Raw genomic sequence first — 17,934 nt, forward strand, 5'->3', positions numbered from 1 at the left:
TTTAGTTTAATCTATCACTATATCTGTATTTAAAGGCGTGTTTCGTCATATCATGTTCACCGGAAGTTCGCTCTTATTTTGAAAACTGTTTTCACACACTCGCACCGTAATGCCTGGTATATACGTGTACTGAAAAATATCGGGCGTGCTGGCTTGACTGTTTTCCGAAGTGGCGGCTGGCTTGACCGCAGTGCTCATCTTGGCGTTACATACGCTTCCACACAGGAAGGTAAGATACACACTAATTGTGTGCTCAGATTTAACATATTATAATGGTAACGTTACAGTAAAATACAGGCGGCGTGTTACACAATAATTTGTGATTGTGTTCTCTGTGTTCAGCTGCTGGATGAAGTGAACGTATAGTTCGTCTCTGAAGTTAATCAGTTAAAGTTTTACAACTCAAACGAAAAGAATCAGAAAAGCAACATCTGTGGGATCATGATAAATTGTACACGCATTTTGGCTCTATTGAAAAGTCTGAACAGTTCGCATGACACCAATTAAAAAAAATCAGGTATGAACAATTTATTTAAAAAGTCAAATAAACAGTAAACCGCACACTGCTGCTTTTCTGCTGGTGATGTTACTATATGTGCTTTTCCTGTTTTTAAATTATACAAAAATGAAAAATAAACAATAACACATCAAATAATTTTTGGGTAATCGTTAAATATATATATATTAAGACAAGAGAGATAAAGATAAACTGAATTTCTATCTTTTAAATGCAATGAAATAAAGTAACATGCCAGGAGTCAAATTAAATAAATAGAAAGTATTTTGGAGCACAATCTCACCGTTTTAATAATTGTTTATTTATCTTATTTATCTTGCTGAAGTTATTGTGTTAATATATCGCTCATTACAATATGAAATGTGTTCATTGTTAAATTCAATTGTAAGTTGCACCATCACAAATGACAAAGAAGAAACAAAACTCATCTCTTTGTCTTTAAAAAAAATGCCGTGCAGAAATATACAAACCGGTTTGTTCCTGGCTGGTATGTTACAAAGGAATCAACCCGATTACTAATGCTGGCCATCGCTCAGAACACACAACTGAATGTGTGTTCTGGGTGTGTCCATTCGTGTATGAGGAGTGGAGGGAGAGGCCTAAATAAGGTCGATACCTCCTGACCTCGGTGTAGTTTCCACAATAAATTGGTTTCTGATACTGCTCTTGTTAACAGTTATTTGTTTCTTTCCTGTGTGTTAACAGGTGAAAACACGTACAGAGACTTCAATGACAATGCACAGTGAGAGATGATGGACTCTGAGGTGTCTGTGCTGCTGCACTGTGCAGCCTGGAGGGGCCTGCTGCAGTCTCAAGTACAAGTGGAGCTCTCTGAAAGGTAGAGATGTCAACAAGGCCTTTTAAATGTGTTAAAACCACAGAATTATTATTATTACAAGGCCTTCCTACTTAAAAGACACAATGGCTTAAACATGTGACATAGATATTGGGATTTGGGATTCATTTTTACAGAACAATATTGTCAGCCCCAGTGGGCCACATACATAGGAGGCCTGGAATGATATTTACCTTTGCCAGACAATATATTGTCCCAAAAATAAAAACAATAAACAAAAGTATTCTCTTTTTAAGACCATTTTACACCACTGAACATAAGTACACAAGTACGCACTTTCAAACAGCAACAAGCTTCTAATTCAGAAGAATATTCAGACATTGGAATGTGAAATAATTTTTTTTTAAAAACACTAAATACATTTAACTACACAACAAATACAAATAATTAAATGGACTCTTGAGCTCTGTTCACAAAAATCTAACTTAGATATATTAAACAATGATATAAAGAGTCAATAATTCTGGAACAGGTAAATATCCTGACAATCAGTCCCGCAATGGTTAGTAAAAGGTAAAAACATATTAGCTATAAGTTAGATAAATTAAAAACAACGCGCAATATAATGTGGCAGGCCTAATACTAGGAACATTTTGTTGTCGATAAGAAATATAGAATAACCCCAGCCTAGTCCTTACATCAGTTGGACATTGGACAAAATGTTACTGACCTAAACTTGCTTCCTCTTCATCTTCCCAGATTCAACAGGCAGACAGATCCGTCCCTGGAGCATCAAATAGACGAGGTGTGGACACAGCGGGTGTCCCAGGAGCCGTGGCTTTTCAACGGGTCCAAATTCAGACTGCACTCTTTCCGCTTGGCCTCATCATCCTCTGTTTCTCCTGAACTCTCACCCTGCACTCATCAGCACCACATCCCCCTCTTAGACTGTGCAGAGCAACAGGAGGGTGAATTAAAACACAGCAGAAAAAGGATGGAGGAGAATGTGTCCATTAAGGATTCTCTGCATGACGCTGTTCAGAGCAGTTTGGACCAAAGAAGCCGACCTGTGAACCACAGAGAAAATGAAGATTGTGCATTCTCACAAGCGACCTCCATTCACAGTGAATCTAAGAGCAACACAGACCAACGTCCTTTCAAAAACACAGATGATGAGGAGACCGCGTCGCTCCTCACTCTGAGACTCGGCCTTACCTGCTACAAAGACTACCTGGGAACCAACTGGTCGGGTGGAGTGTCCGAGCTTCGTCAGCATGGAGAGGTGCAGTTCGGGGATCCTCTGGCGCTGCTGGCTCAGCCTCTGGGTGTGGGTGGCGTCGTGTGTACGGACGACGGTCAGGTGGTGTTGATCAGGAGGAGCCAGAGGGTGGCGGAGGCAGGGGGGCTCCTGGACATCCCCGGAGGTCACCCAGAGCCAAAGGTGAAGTTATTAAAGTGAATGAAGTGTCATTCAAATATGTGTTATTGACACCGTCGCTGCCCCCCTTCAGGTGGTGTGCGAGCGTCTGGGCCAGTTTGTGTGTGAGGAGCAGATCAGTGTGGACATGATGCAGCAGAGGCACGTCGTCTCCGAGCTGTTCTCCTCTGTGTGCGCCGAGATCAGAGACGAGGTGTGTGTGTGTGTGTGTGGGGGGGGGGGGGGGGGCGGCTCCGTGAAGGTGACCCGCTGTATGTAGATTCAAACAGTCCATTCTAAGGAAGCAAAATACCTTTTTTTCAGTTGGTTATACGCAATAAAACATACTTAATAACACATTCCATTTGTGCCAATAGATGCCCCTAAACAATACTACAACACCATTCCTTTGATATCATGAAAACAAAAGGCTGCTGCATTTCCACATTGGCATAGAATAGTAATTACATTAAATTAAAAGTGCAACTTTTAATGCTTCTTTATATCCTGATGATTTGCTGGTAAATAAATGTCCATCGTTTTCACTCTTAATAAATTTATTTTGTATTTATTGATTAATCATTTAGTCTATTAAATTAAATTAGTGAAGTTTGTAGAAATCGCCAAATCACCAACCATCTAAAATATTATGTTCAGTTTATTACCACATAAGCCAAAGAAAAGCATAAATCCTGATATTTGGGGAGCTACAACAAGCAAATATTTGGATTTTCTTTGTTAAACAACAAATTACACTATTCATTAATCATAAAAATAGTTGTTCTTTAATACTGTGTTGATCTGCTTCTGTCCTTCAGTGATAAACTATGAAATCAGAATGTTAAAAGAAAAACTCAAATCACTCAGATTAAAAGATCAACAAAACAAGAAGAAATCACTGTTTTCAAAGAAGATAAACTCTGGTGAAAGTTTATATTGTTGAACAAACCTGTTTGAAAATAAGTCTTCCAATATACAGAAGAGCCCATCCGTCCTTTTAGCACAAGTTAGCAGTGATGGAGAACATCCACCATATTCGCTTCAGAAACTTCCTTCATCCCGTCTGCAGGTGAATATTCCTCTGAGCTCCCTGGGAGAGCCGGTCCTGATGGGAGTCGCTCTGAACCACACCAGCGCTGGCAGACCGAGTGCTGAGTTTTACATCAGGTCCTCATTCCCTCGCTTTTGACTTTATATGATGGAAGTTTGACTTGAAAACCTCTATAAAGATATAATGTAGAATCTGTGTTTTTGGTATGTCCTCAGCTGCTCGTTGACGTCGGATGAAGTCCGAACATTGTACTGGAAAGGAGGCGCAGAGGCCAGCGAGTCCACAGACATTATCTTTCTCAGCAGGACGGTGAGTAAGCCCAAGTTCCAGATGTTTAATCGTCTGAAGAGCAACACGGGGAGGAGCTTTCTTGTGACTGCATTTCGTTGTCCCTTCTTTTTGTAGGAGGTGTTGCAGCTGGACAGGAGCAGCCCTCTGTGGTCGAAGCTGTGTCCCTCAGCGAAAGGAGCCGTGCTGCTTTATCAGACGGTGAAGCCGGACAGCGAGCGAGGCCAGAGCACACGACACGACTCGTCAGAAAATACCTCCAGATGATCAAATGTACACAAACATTAGATTTAGATGTTACTTTATTCATCCCGAGGGAGAAATTTCTTGAAAAATGAAAACTTGAAGAATTGATTACTCTTTGAAAGCGACCAACTGCTGTGTATTTTCATCATTTGTAAACTGTACAGTAAAAACAGGATTGAATTTTAAAAATAATTTGAATAAAAATCCTTTAAAGTGATCTGGTTGCGGAGGAAATTATTAAATACTACAAAATTATCTTTGATCGGTCAAAGCAACATACTGTATTTTTCTAATAATATTACTTGCTGATGTAGTTTAGCAAATGACATCAGCAGAATGATGTCCCTGGAAGCAAAGATGTGCAGCTGCATCTGTTTCTTCACCAGTAACCTTCATATCTGCTGTATCCAACGCCTCTGTAGTAACAGCCCGGATCCTGAGGAGGCACAATCACAAAAAAAGACAATAAGATTGGGTTTAAAAATAAAACTGACGGTGGTTTGTAGTTAATTAGAACCTTTCAGCGGTTGAAGTGAAAGCTAAATGCTAAACTGGATCCGACTGCTCAAATTCAGCTGAAACGCAGCAAACCCAAACGTGATGTCTCCAAGACGACGAGGTTCAAGGCACCACAACCTCTTCAGCTTTAAAGGGCAGCTCAGCAAACGACAAAGCAACAGCCCCAAATGAAGTCACTGGAGGGTTGTTGTAGTTTTTCAACACTCACATATATTGGCTGCTGCCTCCATGGCTGCACGTTGAGTCTTGTGTGGTTCCAACCTACAAAGACCATCAAGAGATCAACTAACATCCTAAAATATCAAGTCTCCCAACATGTTGCCCCTCATTTCTCACTGACCGTGAAGTCCAGTCCGGCTCCTGTGTGAGGGTGGCGGGTCGTGAGGGTGGGGTCTTTTCATGGGATGTCGGGTTTTCTTCTTCTCCTGTTTGGGGACGGGGGGCAGCAGTCGGCGAGCCTCGGCCCTGTACTCCTGCAGGAGCGTCTGTGCCTGCTCCTGAGGCAGCTCAACATACTGCAGCTCCTCCAGCAGGTTGCTGTGCTGCTCTGGAAGACTGCAGCTCACTGGAGTCGAGAGGGGCAGTTAAGGTCGTAGGTCAAGGAAAGCGACGCATGTGACGGTCAGTCTGCGTTGGAACCGTTCATATGACCGCGCTGGCTCTGGTGCACCTGATGGTCAGTATTTCTAGAGACTCCAGTGGAGTTTCAAACACTTCAAGCCTAATTCAAGACATCTAACTGTATGCCCACCTCACTTAAGTTTGATAGCAATTCAAATAAAATATTAATAAAATGAAAACAAAACGATCGGGCTAATACACCTCTGTCAACGCACTGAATCACATGGCCCTTTCCTCTTGTTTCTCTCCGTGGGGAGTGGATTTAATGACTTCCAAAGAGACTGGATGATGTTTAAATATAAATATTAATCTATTAAAATATCCACAATAGAAACACTGTTCAGATTACCTGCCAGAACCCGTTTAACCCACACCTTCTGTGGCCTTAAATTGGCACTGAGGTAGCTTCCTGTGAACAACTTAGATGTTAAACTTCCTATAAAATGTGTGCTGGAGTCACACCTTGAAATTTGAGCAGGGCGGTCTGAGGGATCTGCTCCCCGTTGCTCGTCTGGTGCCGAGACAGTCGTCTTTTCCACTCGTCCGCTGAGGGGAAGACCACCACCACCTGGCGCCGGAAGCCTGTGAACAGCTGCAGCTTGTAATGCCGTGCAGAGAAGAGGATGTTGCACTAGAAATAGAGATTAGAAAAAGAGAATATGTTCAGAGATCTGAGGATGTGGAATGCAAGTGCTGTTATACCCGAGCATGTTTCAGTTGGTTAATCCATTCCACATGGTTGTGACTAAAATAAGTTAATACACAGTCACTTAAGAGGTGATTTCTGTTAATTCAATAATTCCAGGGATAACGGTAGATGTTTAAAGCTTTACTTCAAGCCCACAATAACACCTGTTACATTACATACGTTTCTCTAGAACCACACTGAACTCGCGCATGCGCAATACACTGAATACTTAACCCTTGTGTTGCCTTAGGGTCATTTTGACCCGAATCAATATTACACCCTCTCCCCGCCTTTGGGTCATTTTGACCCGATTCAATGTTTCACCCTCCTGTTACCTTTATATTTACTAACATATTTTACCCTTTGGGTTCAATTTGACGCCAGCAATTAAAACCTCCAGAAAATTATTAGAATTAATATTGTTTTCCAAGTTTAAGTGTGAGGCACTTTATGTTTGTTTGTTGACTACCGAAAGAACACCGACATTAAACATTGAATGGGGTCAAATTAATCCTAAAGCGGGGGGAGGGTGTAATATTGATTCGGGTCAAAATGAACCTAAGGCAACACAAGGGTTAAGAATCTACAACCCATTCCTGGGAATCCCAACAGAGCCACACAGCGCGAGGCTCCTCGAACAGACACTGAGACTGACACCTTAAAGTCGAAGATTGGCCAAATGTTGTGGGTGGCAAGGCAGAGTAGACCTGACATAATGTCTACGGTTTTAGAAAAAACTAATGTTCGTGATTTATTTATTTATTTTAAGAAAGGGGAGTTTGTTAATGTAAATACTTGGTTGCACTCGTATCTGATGATGATAGATAGATAGATATATACTTTATTAATCCCCAAGGGGAAATTTGTCATGACAGAAGCAGCAACACACAAGAGTAAAAACAAAACACAAAATATAAGAAACAGGGATGAAAGATATAGAAGTATACAAGTAAAATAAAAGTAAAATACAAAACAAAATATATATGTAAATATACAACACACATGCATACACAACAACACTGACAAATCAAATACACAAAATATTAAATATAGACAGAGTGCAAAAAGCAAAGTGTGTGTATGAGTGCAGAGCAAATGAAATGTGTGTGTATGTGTGTAGTGCAAACAAATGAGATGTGTGAAGTGCAGATCAACATAGTGTAAGTATTCAGTTATTGCACTATGATCTGGCAAGAGGTGATCTGTTATAGAGCCTCATAGCCGTCGGCAGGAATGTTCTCCTGTATCTGTCCTTGTGGCAGCGGAGCGTGAGGAGACGTCTGGAGAAAGTACTCCTCTGTCCCTGCAGGAGGTGGTGGAGAGGGTGGTCCGGGTTGTCCAATATGGACACAAGTTTCTTCAACGTCCTCCTCTCCACCACCTGTTCCAGGTGCTCCAGCTGGCAGCCGATGATGGAGCCAGCCTTCCCAACCAGTTTGTTGAGACGGCTGGTGTCACGGCTCGATGCTGCTCCCCCAGCAGACAATGGCAAAGTGCAGCACACTGGCGACAACCGACTGGTAGAATATCTCCAGCATCTTGCTGCACACGTTGAAGGATCAAGCTTTCTCAGGAAAAGAGTCGACTCATCCCGTTCTTGTACACAGCGTTGATGTTGGCCTTCCAGTTCAGTCGGCTGTCGATGGAGACGCCCAGGTACTTGTACTCCTCCACCATGTCCACGTCCACTCCCAGGACACTCAGAGGTGTAGGAGCTGTCGCCTTCCTCCTGAAGTCCACCACCATCTCTCTGGTCTTGGCCACGTTCAGCCGCAGGTGGTTCTCATCGGCCCACTTTACAAAGTCGCTCACCACTGCCCTGTACTCCTCCTCCCGTCCATCCCTAATACACCCGACCACTGCAGAATCATCAGAGTACTTCTGCAGATGGCATGACTCCGTGTTGTACTGGAAGTCACTGGTGTACAGGGTGAAGAGGAAGGGAGACAGAACAGTTCCCTGTGGGGCTCCAACATCACTGACCACCGTTCCAGACAGCACACGGCCCATTCTGACAAACTGTGGTCTGTGAGGTAGTCAGTGATCCAGGAGATGGTGGACGCGTCCACACCGACCACCCGCAGCTTCTCACCCAGCAGCAGTGGCTGGATGGTGTTAAATGCACTGGAGAAGTCAAAGAAAGTGACTCTCACAGAGACACCGGTTCCATCCAGGTGCGACTGAGCTCGTTGCAGCAGGTAGATGATGGCGTCGTCCACTCCCACATGAGGCTGGTAAGCAAATTGCAGAGGGTCCAGCGACGATTTCACCTGCGGCCGGAGGTGGGCCAAGACCAGCCTCTCCAGCACCTTCATCACATGGGAGGTGAGGCGACGGTCGGTAGTCGTTGAGGCCAGATGGTGCTGACTTCTTTGGGACAGGGACCAGGCACGGCGTCTTCCACAGCACGGGACTTCCCCAGCCTCAGGCTGAGGTTGAAGAGGCGCTGCAGGACACCAGACAGCTGGGTGGCGCAGGTCTTTAGGACCCTGGGGCTGATGCCATCAGGACCTTCAGCTCTGCGCTGGAGTAGTTTCTCCAGCTGTCTTCTCACCTGGTCAGTCGTCACAGAGAGAGGGGAGGGTGGAGGAGCCCATTGTTATTGAGGGCTCGGTGGATGTGCAGCTCAGCAGGGGGGACAGAGGGGGAGGTGTTTGGGAGGTGTGATGTGTGGAGGAGACAGGAGAGGGCTGTGAACTGAACCTATTGAAAAAACAGTTCAGCTCGTTGGCCCTCTCCAGGGAGCCCCCTGGCTGTCTACCTCCCACCTTGAAGCCAGTTATCTGCTTCATCCCAGACCACACCTCCTTTGTGTTGTTCAGCTGGAGTTTGGCCTCCAGCTTCCTCCTGTAGGAGTCCTTGCCCTCCCTGAGCTTCACCTTCAGGTTGCGCTGGGCTCTCCTCAGCTCATCTCTGTCTCCAGACCTGAAAGCAGCTTTCTTCATGTTAAGAAGCGCCTTCAGGTCCCTGGTGTTCCAGGGCTTGTTGTTGGGGAAGCAGCGCACAGTCCGTGATGGGATGGTGGTGTGTTCACAGAACTTGATGTATTCCGTGATGCAGTCGGTCATACTGTTGATGTCCTCCCCGTGCGGTCCACACAGCACATCCCAGTCCGTTGACTCGAAGCAGTCCTGTAGAGCGTCGTTAGCCTCCAGAGACCACCTCCTCACAGTCCTGGTGGTCACCGGCAGCCTCTTCACCAGAGGAACATACCTGGGTGTCAGCGGACCAGGTCATGATCAGACCTGCCGAGGGGAAGGGCAGTGGCGCTGTATGCGTCCTTAGTATTAGCATACAGCAAGTCCAGAGTTTTATTGTTCCTTGTTGGGCAGTCTATGTATTGATGGAAGGTTGGCAGAGCTTTATCCAATGTGGTGTGGTTGAAGTCACCAGTGATAGCCATGAATGCTCCAGGCTGATGATTCAGCAGAGCAGACACAGTGGAGTGGATGGTGTCCACAGCTTCCTCAGCGTCAGCTGATGGCGGCACGTACACGACAACCACAATGGCGGACGTGAACTCTCTCGGCAAATAGTACGGGCGCATCCCCACGGCCAACAGTTCAATGTTCGGGCTACAGAAGCGCTCCTTCACGCACACATGGTCCGGATGGCACCACCGTTCATTCACATAAACAGCGATCCCGCCCCCCCTCTTCTTACCGCTCTGTGTAGCGTCTCTGTCAGCCCGAACAGTTCTGAAGCCGGGCAAAGACGCGCTGTGATCCGGAAAGTCCGCGTGCAGCCACGTCTCAGGAAAACACAAGAGACTGCTCTCACGGAAGATCCTCTCAGTCATTACCAGCGCGCCGAGCTCATCCGTCTTATTCGCCAAAGACCTCACGTTCCCCGTTATGATCGACGGTACCGAGGGTTTGTATCTCCTCGTTTTAGCCCTTCGCTTGACACCCGATCTGCAGCCGCGAGCCCTTCTCCGTAGCTCCAGCGGGATCACAGGTCTGTCTCCGGGCAGGAGCAGCGGCCTGCACAGCGCGATCAGCTGAGCACGCGAGTAAACGACGGTCCCCGTCATTGTTTTGCTGTGGCTCTCCGATACTCACGACAAAGTGAACAAAAGCCACAGTAGAAGTATCGAATAAAGTAGTTATGGTCCAGTGTCCGACCGTAACTAAGACAAACGTGAAAGAAAAGAAAAAGAAAAAGAGAGGAAAAGTGCAAAAAAAGACAATAAAATAAAAGCAAAACGCCACTACTGGAACAAGCAGCCGTTGGCACAGCGCCACACGCCATGATGCTCCAAAGATTGAACCTCCAGTCCAATGTAACTGAAGCTGTTGTGCTCTTCACATTCCAACTTGAAAAGCAACTTTCAAGTGAGGGATGACTGTCGCGGAGAATGTTTCTGAACCACCCCAGAAGAAGTCATCCACGTCACAAGCAAGGAGTCCCATCACGTTGCAGTTGTCATCCAGCCAGTATAACACTGCTGGATTGACTTGTGACACAGTGGCTCCCAGTTGCTGCATGGTGTCTTTCACTCTGTTGTACCAATACAGAGACGCATCTGCTAAGCCATAAACACACTTTTTTTTAAACTTCCATAGAATTCCTTTGCTCTGAGCTTCTTGGGGGGCACGAATATAGACATTTCGGGTCAACTCTTTGCCTTGTGAAAAAGCTGCTTTAATGTCCATAAAGTTAAGCTGCCATAGGGATGGGTATCGTTTGGGTTTTTTCCGATACCGGTGCTAAACCGGTACTTTTAAAACGATACTGGTGCCTAAACGGTGCCTGAACCGATACTTTTTTTTAAACGCACAATGAGGACATTAAAAACCTCTTCGGCCATATTCCCTGTAGAAGCCGTTATCATGGAGCACTGACAAACAACGGATATCAGACTGTTAACATCCACAATATATGCTCTCCATTATATGTGATATGTATTGTCATGTGCAGACCTTATAGGGTTAATCCTGTCACTGTGTTGATGGACAATGAGAACAACCAATCAGAGGGACTGAAGATGACACGTGACAAATAAAGTGTTGCTTCTGACAGCGAGTTACACCGAAACAAAGTGACGCCCCACGATCTTTATTCCTCCGTCATTATATTCCCGGTAACACCGGGTATACAGCCGGGATCGCTGTACATCAACACATCTGCGAGCAGACTGTCACGCTCGTAGCTCGTAGCTAGCGCTAGCTACGAGCTAGCTTAAACATGGTTATAATGGATAATTTATTATTTCTTGGGCTACTTTTATGAATGCAAGAATTGCAATCAACGATACGGTACTAATCTGAGTTCAGGCTGCTCGTCATCATCGGTCTCCCCGTGTTCAGGGGGACCGGTGACGGTCTGCCATCGCGCCCAGCTTGACGCTGGTGTGCTCCACACGGGCTCACGCCGTCACACACGGCGCAGCCTCCGCTGTCAGAGTTAAATATGAGAGGCTCGTAACCTGCTGACAGGGCGGAGTCACCTGAGAAGTTCACAACAATAGTTTTTTTCAATTTCAATCGGCTCAGGCACCGGAAAGAAGCACCGACATGTGCATTGCGTTTCGGTCCGGGTAATACCGGTTGTATTGGAACCGGTGTTACACCCCTACTGGTTTCCCTACGCGTGCGTGCGTTGTGTTCTCTTAACATCTGCAGTGCAATATGATATGCTTTTATAATTTGTATAAGTGAGCATCATTACAGCCACGTATGAAGACACATCTTTTGTTTCATGGAACAGTTTGGACCTTGTTACATGTTAGCATGCTTGTTAAGTGCAATATTATATGCTTTTATAAATCGAAGCTTTTTTCCCTACCGTTTGTTTGTCTGACACAGTTTCCTTTTATACAGATGTTGCTAATTATGTACTTGCTTGATTGGAATTGTGATTGCAAGATGTGACAGCTGTGCAGCATTTTCTAAACTCTTGTATTATGTCAATACAGTTTATCAATATTATTTTTGTATCATGATGTCTGAATATTATTTATAAAAGCATCACTAAACATGTTTGGAATTATTTGAATATCCGCCCAAGGTAACCAGTTGTTTCAGGTCGCCTCGACCAAACTGTTCCCATGACACATACGAGTTGTGACGTAATGGATGAATATCAAAATTACTTGGCTTGCAGTTAATATCTAGTGGCGCAGTGCATAGACTGCTCGGCTTTAGAGTCGCCAAATTTTGCTTGAAAGAGATCGAAACCAGGTCGTTGCGATCTTTTTATAAAAATATGTGTTTCTTCATGTGTGATGTGTAGTGCTCACTTGTACAATCGTAAATAGATGTGACATGTGGCTTCAAGAGCTCCAGCAATATGTTCTACATTGTTTTGTAGATAGAACATTACTAGTATTCCATTCTTCCTGTTGTTCAGTGTTCGCAATGTTTCTAATCTCTGTTCACAGTACCATCGTCATTATATACTCGTCACGAAAGTCATTTAGTTGTTGTCGGTATTGTGTGGCTGTTGCGTTGCGAACAAGCATCGCTAAACATGTTTCAAAGTGTAAATATCCGAACAAGGTAACCAGTTGTTTCAGATCCCCTTCGCCAAACTGTTCCATGAAATAAAAGATGTGAAGTAATGGTTGAATATATAAATTACTTGACCTGAACCTAATATCTGGTGGCGCAGCGCACAGACTGCGCTGCTTAGGGTGCAGTTTCATTCTGCGTGACAGGGATCGAAACCAGGTCGGGCAATCTTTTTATTAAAATGTAAAAAAAAAAATGTATTTCTTCATCCGTGGCTGTAATGCATTGCTCACTTATACAATCGTAATCGCCGAAATGGATATGAACGGAGGCTTGAAGATCTCCAGCAATATGTTTGTGAATGTGTGACGAATCTGGTGAGCGAGACAGAGCCACGCTGCAGATGTTAAGAGAACACAACGCACGCACGCGTAGGGAAACCAGTAGGTTTGAAAACCAGTAGGGGTGTAACACCGGTACCACATTGGCACCGGTTTCCGGTACCCAACCCTACATATGACTGCCATAACCATTTTTTTAGAGACTCTCAGGCACATGTCGGCGAGTCCTTTGGGAACTCCTCGTTGTTCATTACTTTAAAGCCTCTTGAAACTAATCTAGCTTTCGTTGCAACACTATCAGGTGTCTCCTTGAGTGTGCACACCCACCTCGTAGACATGCTTTTCTGGCCTTCATCTTTCACCTCTTCAAACACATCATTCTTTTTCCAGTTGCTGCGTTCATTGTGTTGGGCAGACATGAAGGCATCGTCGTTCACGATATGTCTTCTTCAGGATGGCTAGCAACTAATTCAACATGCTCAGGTGGGACCACTTGATGATTGTGTACTCGTCCTAAAATCAACAGAACTGGTAATGCTAAACATTTCCTTAGGCTCAATGCTCAGTATGTTTATGTTCCAGTGGCTTTTCCTGCCCGGCTGAGGATTTTTCCAGTGTGTGCTTGGCCACTCCCACTATCTGTGTATGTGACTACCGGTCCAGTTTTCACTTAGGTCTTCACAGGTTGTGGTTGAGTTGTTCTGTGATCCGTCAGATTGAACATGACTACCTCCTTCTGGCTGTCTTGGTGTGTGAGAGTGTTCGCTGTTATCCTCACCATTTGTAGGCGTCGTCTCCTCACTTTCGTTTTCAGTGTCATGGTTATCCTCATAATATCCGGGTTTTGCTCATGTGGCATTGAAGCCAGGTTTTGGTAATGTGGTCGGATATTCAGTCGCTTCCAGCTGAATGTCCCTTTCTCCCAGCACTGCTTGTGGGTTATCTGAAGCCTGGAGTGATGTACGCGAACGTAAGTGCCTCCATGCCTCATAAATATCACCACACCATCTTGGCCGATGACCACACCGGGACCTTTCCATTCTGTACAATCCACCCGTTTGAAGTAGACTTTGTCTCCTGTTTCGTATCGGTCATCAATGTCATCAATGGGCCGTAGTTGTTTACGAAGGGCTCTCTGGATCCTTTCAGAGCACTCAGCTTCTGTAAACACTCTTTTTGCAAACTTCAATCTCATTTTTCCAGCTCTCGTAAGACTTCTTCTCTTCAAACTGCGCCGGAGGTTTGTAATTTCCAGCCGCCATCCTCTGCTATCATATTAATTCAATAATTCCAGTGACAACGATAGATGTTTAAAGCTTTACTTTAAGCCAACAATAACAACTGCTACGTTACATACGTTCCTCTAGAACCAGACGGAACTTGCGCATTAAACTGAATACTTAACAATTTCAGAGTCAAAGTGATGTGTTTAGAAGTGAAGGGTTACCTGGTCGAGGATGTAGTTGCCAGGCGACTGAGCAGCCACCTTGATCAAATCAGTGAGACACTGAGCGGCCTGCTGCAGCCTGCGGATCCTCTGTCCATCACTCTACACACACGTCAAACATTGTGGATCAGTTGGTCAGAAGTTGAACATCATCTTTGAATATGAATATAAGCAGGAGAGTGAAGACTGGAGGTTTGACTGACAATCATACATGCGAGCAGCTCCTCGGTGCCCAGCAGCTTGTACCGCTCCTCAGGGTGCTGCTTCATGTGAGTTCTGGCCCAGTGGCTCTTCCCCGACCCAGGAAGACCAACCATCAACAACATCTGGAGGGAGGGGGAGAAAGATTCAAATGAAACAACTTCTACTGAACACTTTGATTTACTTTCTGACCAGATGTTCTTTCTCGCCACACTAGCAGCATGGCTCTAGGGATGGCCATGTCTGTCTGTTGGTCCAAAAACAACAAACTTTTCCACCACATGGATGCAGGGCTGTCCTTGACGAAAAGAAAATTCTCAGTCGACTAAAAACAATTTTGGCGACAAATTGATAAATTGATTTAATCTACAGATCTGTAAAACTGACTTTCTCCACAAAGAATAATGCAAAAACACTCCTTTAAATACTGTGCTTACTAGAGATGTGCTCAGTGAGCACTTCATGATAATATGAACTCTGCATTCAGCCTTTCCGTCATACACATTCAAATACTGTGGATGGATAGTTCCTGTCTCTCACCGCACACTGTGCTCTGGAGGTAGGAGGCAATGCGGTGCGCACCCTCTGCCGAACAGAGAGAGCTGCCAGCGGAGTGAACTCTGGAGGACCAGGGTACCAGGGACGAGCTGTGGGGTCCAGGAGAACTCGGACTGAACAGCTCTTACAGAGGACGTGAGGAAACAGAGGGCGACCCAGCAGCACAGAGGCAACCAGGGAAAAGGCCTCACCCATGACACAACCGTTCTTATGGAAAGAGAGTTCAACAGCGCCGTCTGTGGAGAAGGACTATCAATGTGTGTAACACACACACACACACACACACACACACACACATCAAACACAAAATAAATGTCCTCAAACTTTAGAAACAGTCAAAGATTCCAAATAAACGAAGGGCTGATAAGAAATGTGTCACTTACAGCATAACAGCCAATGATATCTCCCTCTGAGAGGAGTTCTCCAAACGCTTCCTCCTTCCCACCTGATACTTTCTTGCCGCGCCCATCATAAGCAAAAGAGAGGTCATCTTCACCTGGTATGAGACAGTTAGATATAGCCACAGGGGGAAATAATAAAGGGACATTAACAACAATAAACATATCTACAAAAGTGCCTCTATTCAAATCAATTCTTAAAATAAAATAATCTGAATGATGAACCTATTTCTTACCCAGCAGTAGAGAGGTGTTGGCCAGAGACCAGCCCACTCTCACGCCACAAGGATCTGTGTCTCCTTGTTCCTCCATCTGTGTAGTTACCAACTTCCTCTCCAGCCTCACTTCAAAGCCCACCTTGCCCTGCAGCACCCCGTGTGTGAGCCTGCATCCTGACCACAGCGAGGGGAATCGGGCCCAGAACCGCGGCTGGCCACATGCGCCATCAGGACCCACCTCAAAGTGCAGGTGACTGTCATCTGTGCAGACACCAGAATGTCAGGGATGCTGACATGGCTATCATGGAGTAGTTCAATTAAATAAAATGAAGTTTGTTTCATGTTCCTCCACCAGGAGGTGTTGTCCAAAGACCTACATGGATCTAGTCTCACTTTATCTTCATCTTCCTTCTCTGTCTCCTCTCTGTCCCCTGGAGGTTGTGTTGATTTGGTTCTGGTTTGAGACGAGAAAGAGACGCTGAATTAGAACATACACAACATAAAAAGTCCCTCAAGAAATGTTAAAAGCCCAAGTTTAGGATAGTTTGTCTCATCTGCATATTCAGACAGGCATTGTTGCAACTGAAAGATATATATATAAATAAGTATATATAAGTCCGTACAGGTCTATAATCTTGCTCTGCGATGCACTTAGAGCTGCATTACGGTCTGAAAAAGGTGCTATTTAAATTAAGTTGAGTGTCATGAGTAAATTACATTTTATTTAAAAGGCCAAACAATTTCCCCATTTAACAGTTTTCCGTGACTTTTGTGAGAAGCTCATGATATGTATATTCACATATATGGCTTCATCCTCACATCTATACACATACTACCCATGGTAGTGGTGAAATATGAGGATTCTGGAGTGGGAGCCCTAACTGTTCGGGGACATTGGTCAAACAAAATTCACTGTTTTACAATTGGGTATTTTAACATGCTCCAAATATTCTTGCAGTATACATGCAGTGAGCGTTGGCCTTAACTAACAGTCAATAAACATCTGCAGTAAAGCCCCAATGTGTTACGTTAAGTGTATATGTTGGCTGATCCTAAAACTTTTAAATACATCACTACAAACTCAAATCTCTCTCGTGGTACCTTTTGTATCGCGTCTCCTCTTTGAACTCGTAGAAAGCTCTTCCTCTGCCCTCCTCCTCTGGTGACGGAGCCCTCCTGCCCTCCTCCTCTGGTGACGGAGCCCTCCTGCCCTCCCCCTCTGGTGACGGAGCCCTCCTGCCCTCCTCCTCTGGTGACGGAGCCCTCCTGCCCTCCCCCTCTGGTGACGGAGCCCTCCTGCCCTCCCCCGGGTCCTCCGCACCTCCCCGCTGCATGTCAGCATCTCTCCCCTCCGCCGGGTCCGGTCCAGCCTCTGAAACGCTCTCCGAGTCGCGCTGTTGTGACGTCAGACTGCTGCCAGTCTGCGTGGCGCTGTTTGTGCAGTCCGGTTTACATCGCTCCATAACACCAGCTCCTCTCGGGGGCGACGAGGACCGGCCGTCCGTTGACCCCGCCGGTGCTGTCGGTGTCAGTGAGCGGTCCGCGTGTCGTTTCACCTGTTCATCTTCGTCTTTGGCACCGTGTCCTGCCTCCAGCGCGGACCACAGCCTCCCGAACAGCTCAGCCTTCAGCCCCTTGTTGTCCAACCCGAGTTCTTCGAGTCTGGACCGCAGCTCGGCCACTTTTAACTTTTTGATGTCCGTTAGCTTCATTGTGACCGTCTTCTTGTTCCAGTTGCGGAAAAAACGGAACAAAAGTAAACTGACAAAGTAAATTGAAACAAAAGAGCTGAGGTTCGCAACAAAAATAGCTTCACTGGTTCAATATGGTGCCCGGGTTTGTGATTGGCTCTTAATTTCTTCTTCCTTCTAGTTGTTGGCAGACTAGACACTCGCAGGAAGTTTTGCTGCCACCCCCTCGGTTAAGAAAAAGTACTACATCTGGTGGTGTATCATGGACGATCCACATTTATATTTCATTTGATCCAAAGCGACTTACAATCATGTTTCATTCATTCCCCATAGACACACCAACAGGGATAAATTCAGGGTTGAGTGTCTTGCTCAAGGACACACAGACTAGCGAATTGAACCGCCAACCCCCTGATTGAAAGAAAGACCCGCTAACCACTGACCAACATCTTTTCAGATCCTTTACTTCAATTAAACACTATGGA

General features: G+C 45.3%; 2 protein-coding genes across 2 annotated transcripts; one reads left to right on the plus strand and one right to left on the minus strand.

Annotated features, from left to right (window-relative positions):
- The first annotated feature begins 171 nt into the window (after positions 1 to 171).
- On the plus strand, positions 172 to 4,532 carry nudt22 (nudix (nucleoside diphosphate linked moiety X)-type motif 22). Its single transcript, XM_056439854.1, has 7 exons — positions 172 to 229; positions 1,223 to 1,355; positions 2,073 to 2,754; positions 2,825 to 2,944; positions 3,800 to 3,897; positions 3,997 to 4,090; positions 4,187 to 4,532. The coding sequence occupies exons 2-7, from the start codon at positions 1,267 to 1,269 to the stop codon at positions 4,334 to 4,336; spliced, it is 1,233 nt and encodes a 410-aa protein (XP_056295829.1). The 5' UTR covers positions 172 to 229; positions 1,223 to 1,266; the 3' UTR covers positions 4,337 to 4,532.
- Positions 4,354 to 17,601, minus strand: si:ch211-107m4.1 (heterogeneous nuclear ribonucleoprotein U-like protein 2). Its single transcript, XM_056439855.1, has 12 exons — positions 17,046 to 17,601; positions 16,860 to 16,931; positions 16,136 to 16,212; positions 15,777 to 16,019; positions 15,526 to 15,638; positions 15,125 to 15,391; positions 14,587 to 14,709; positions 14,384 to 14,485; positions 5,918 to 6,086; positions 5,175 to 5,399; positions 5,043 to 5,095; positions 4,354 to 4,751 (listed from the first exon to the last, which is right to left on the minus strand). Exons 1-12 carry the CDS (start codon positions 17,468 to 17,470, stop codon positions 4,695 to 4,697), a joined length of 1,926 nt encoding a protein of 641 aa, XP_056295830.1. The 5' UTR covers positions 17,471 to 17,601; the 3' UTR covers positions 4,354 to 4,694.
- Between the last annotated feature and the right edge of the window lie 333 nt (positions 17,602 to 17,934).

Source organism: Pseudoliparis swirei, chromosome 19, assembly GCF_029220125.1.
Source record: "Pseudoliparis swirei isolate HS2019 ecotype Mariana Trench chromosome 19, NWPU_hadal_v1, whole genome shotgun sequence".
Taxonomy (NCBI): domain Eukaryota; kingdom Metazoa; phylum Chordata; class Actinopteri; order Perciformes; family Liparidae; genus Pseudoliparis; species Pseudoliparis swirei.

Coding starts and splice junctions, on each gene's coding strand:
- nudt22 (XM_056439854.1), top strand. CDS start 1,267: ATGATGGACTCTGAGGTGTCTGTGCTGCTGCACTGTGCAGCCTGGAGG. Junction 3,898..3,996: donor AGTGCTGAGTTTTACATCAG/GTCCTCATTCCC, acceptor GTATGTCCTCAG/CTGCTCGTTGACGTCGGATG. Junction 4,091..4,186: donor TTATCTTTCTCAGCAGGACG/GTGAGTAAGCCC, acceptor TTCTTTTTGTAG/GAGGTGTTGCAGCTGGACAG.
- si:ch211-107m4.1 (XM_056439855.1), bottom strand. CDS start 17,470: ATGAAGCTAACGGACATCAAAAAGTTAAAAGTGGCCGAGCTGCGGTCC. Junction 16,932..17,045: donor GGGGAGGGCAGGAGGGCTCC/GTCACCAGAGGG, acceptor GGAGGGCAGGAG/GGCTCCGTCACCAGAGGAGG. Junction 14,710..15,124: donor CCTCCAGAGCACAGTGTGCG/GTGAGAGACAGG, acceptor CCCTCCCTCCAG/ATGTTGTTGATGGTTGGTCT.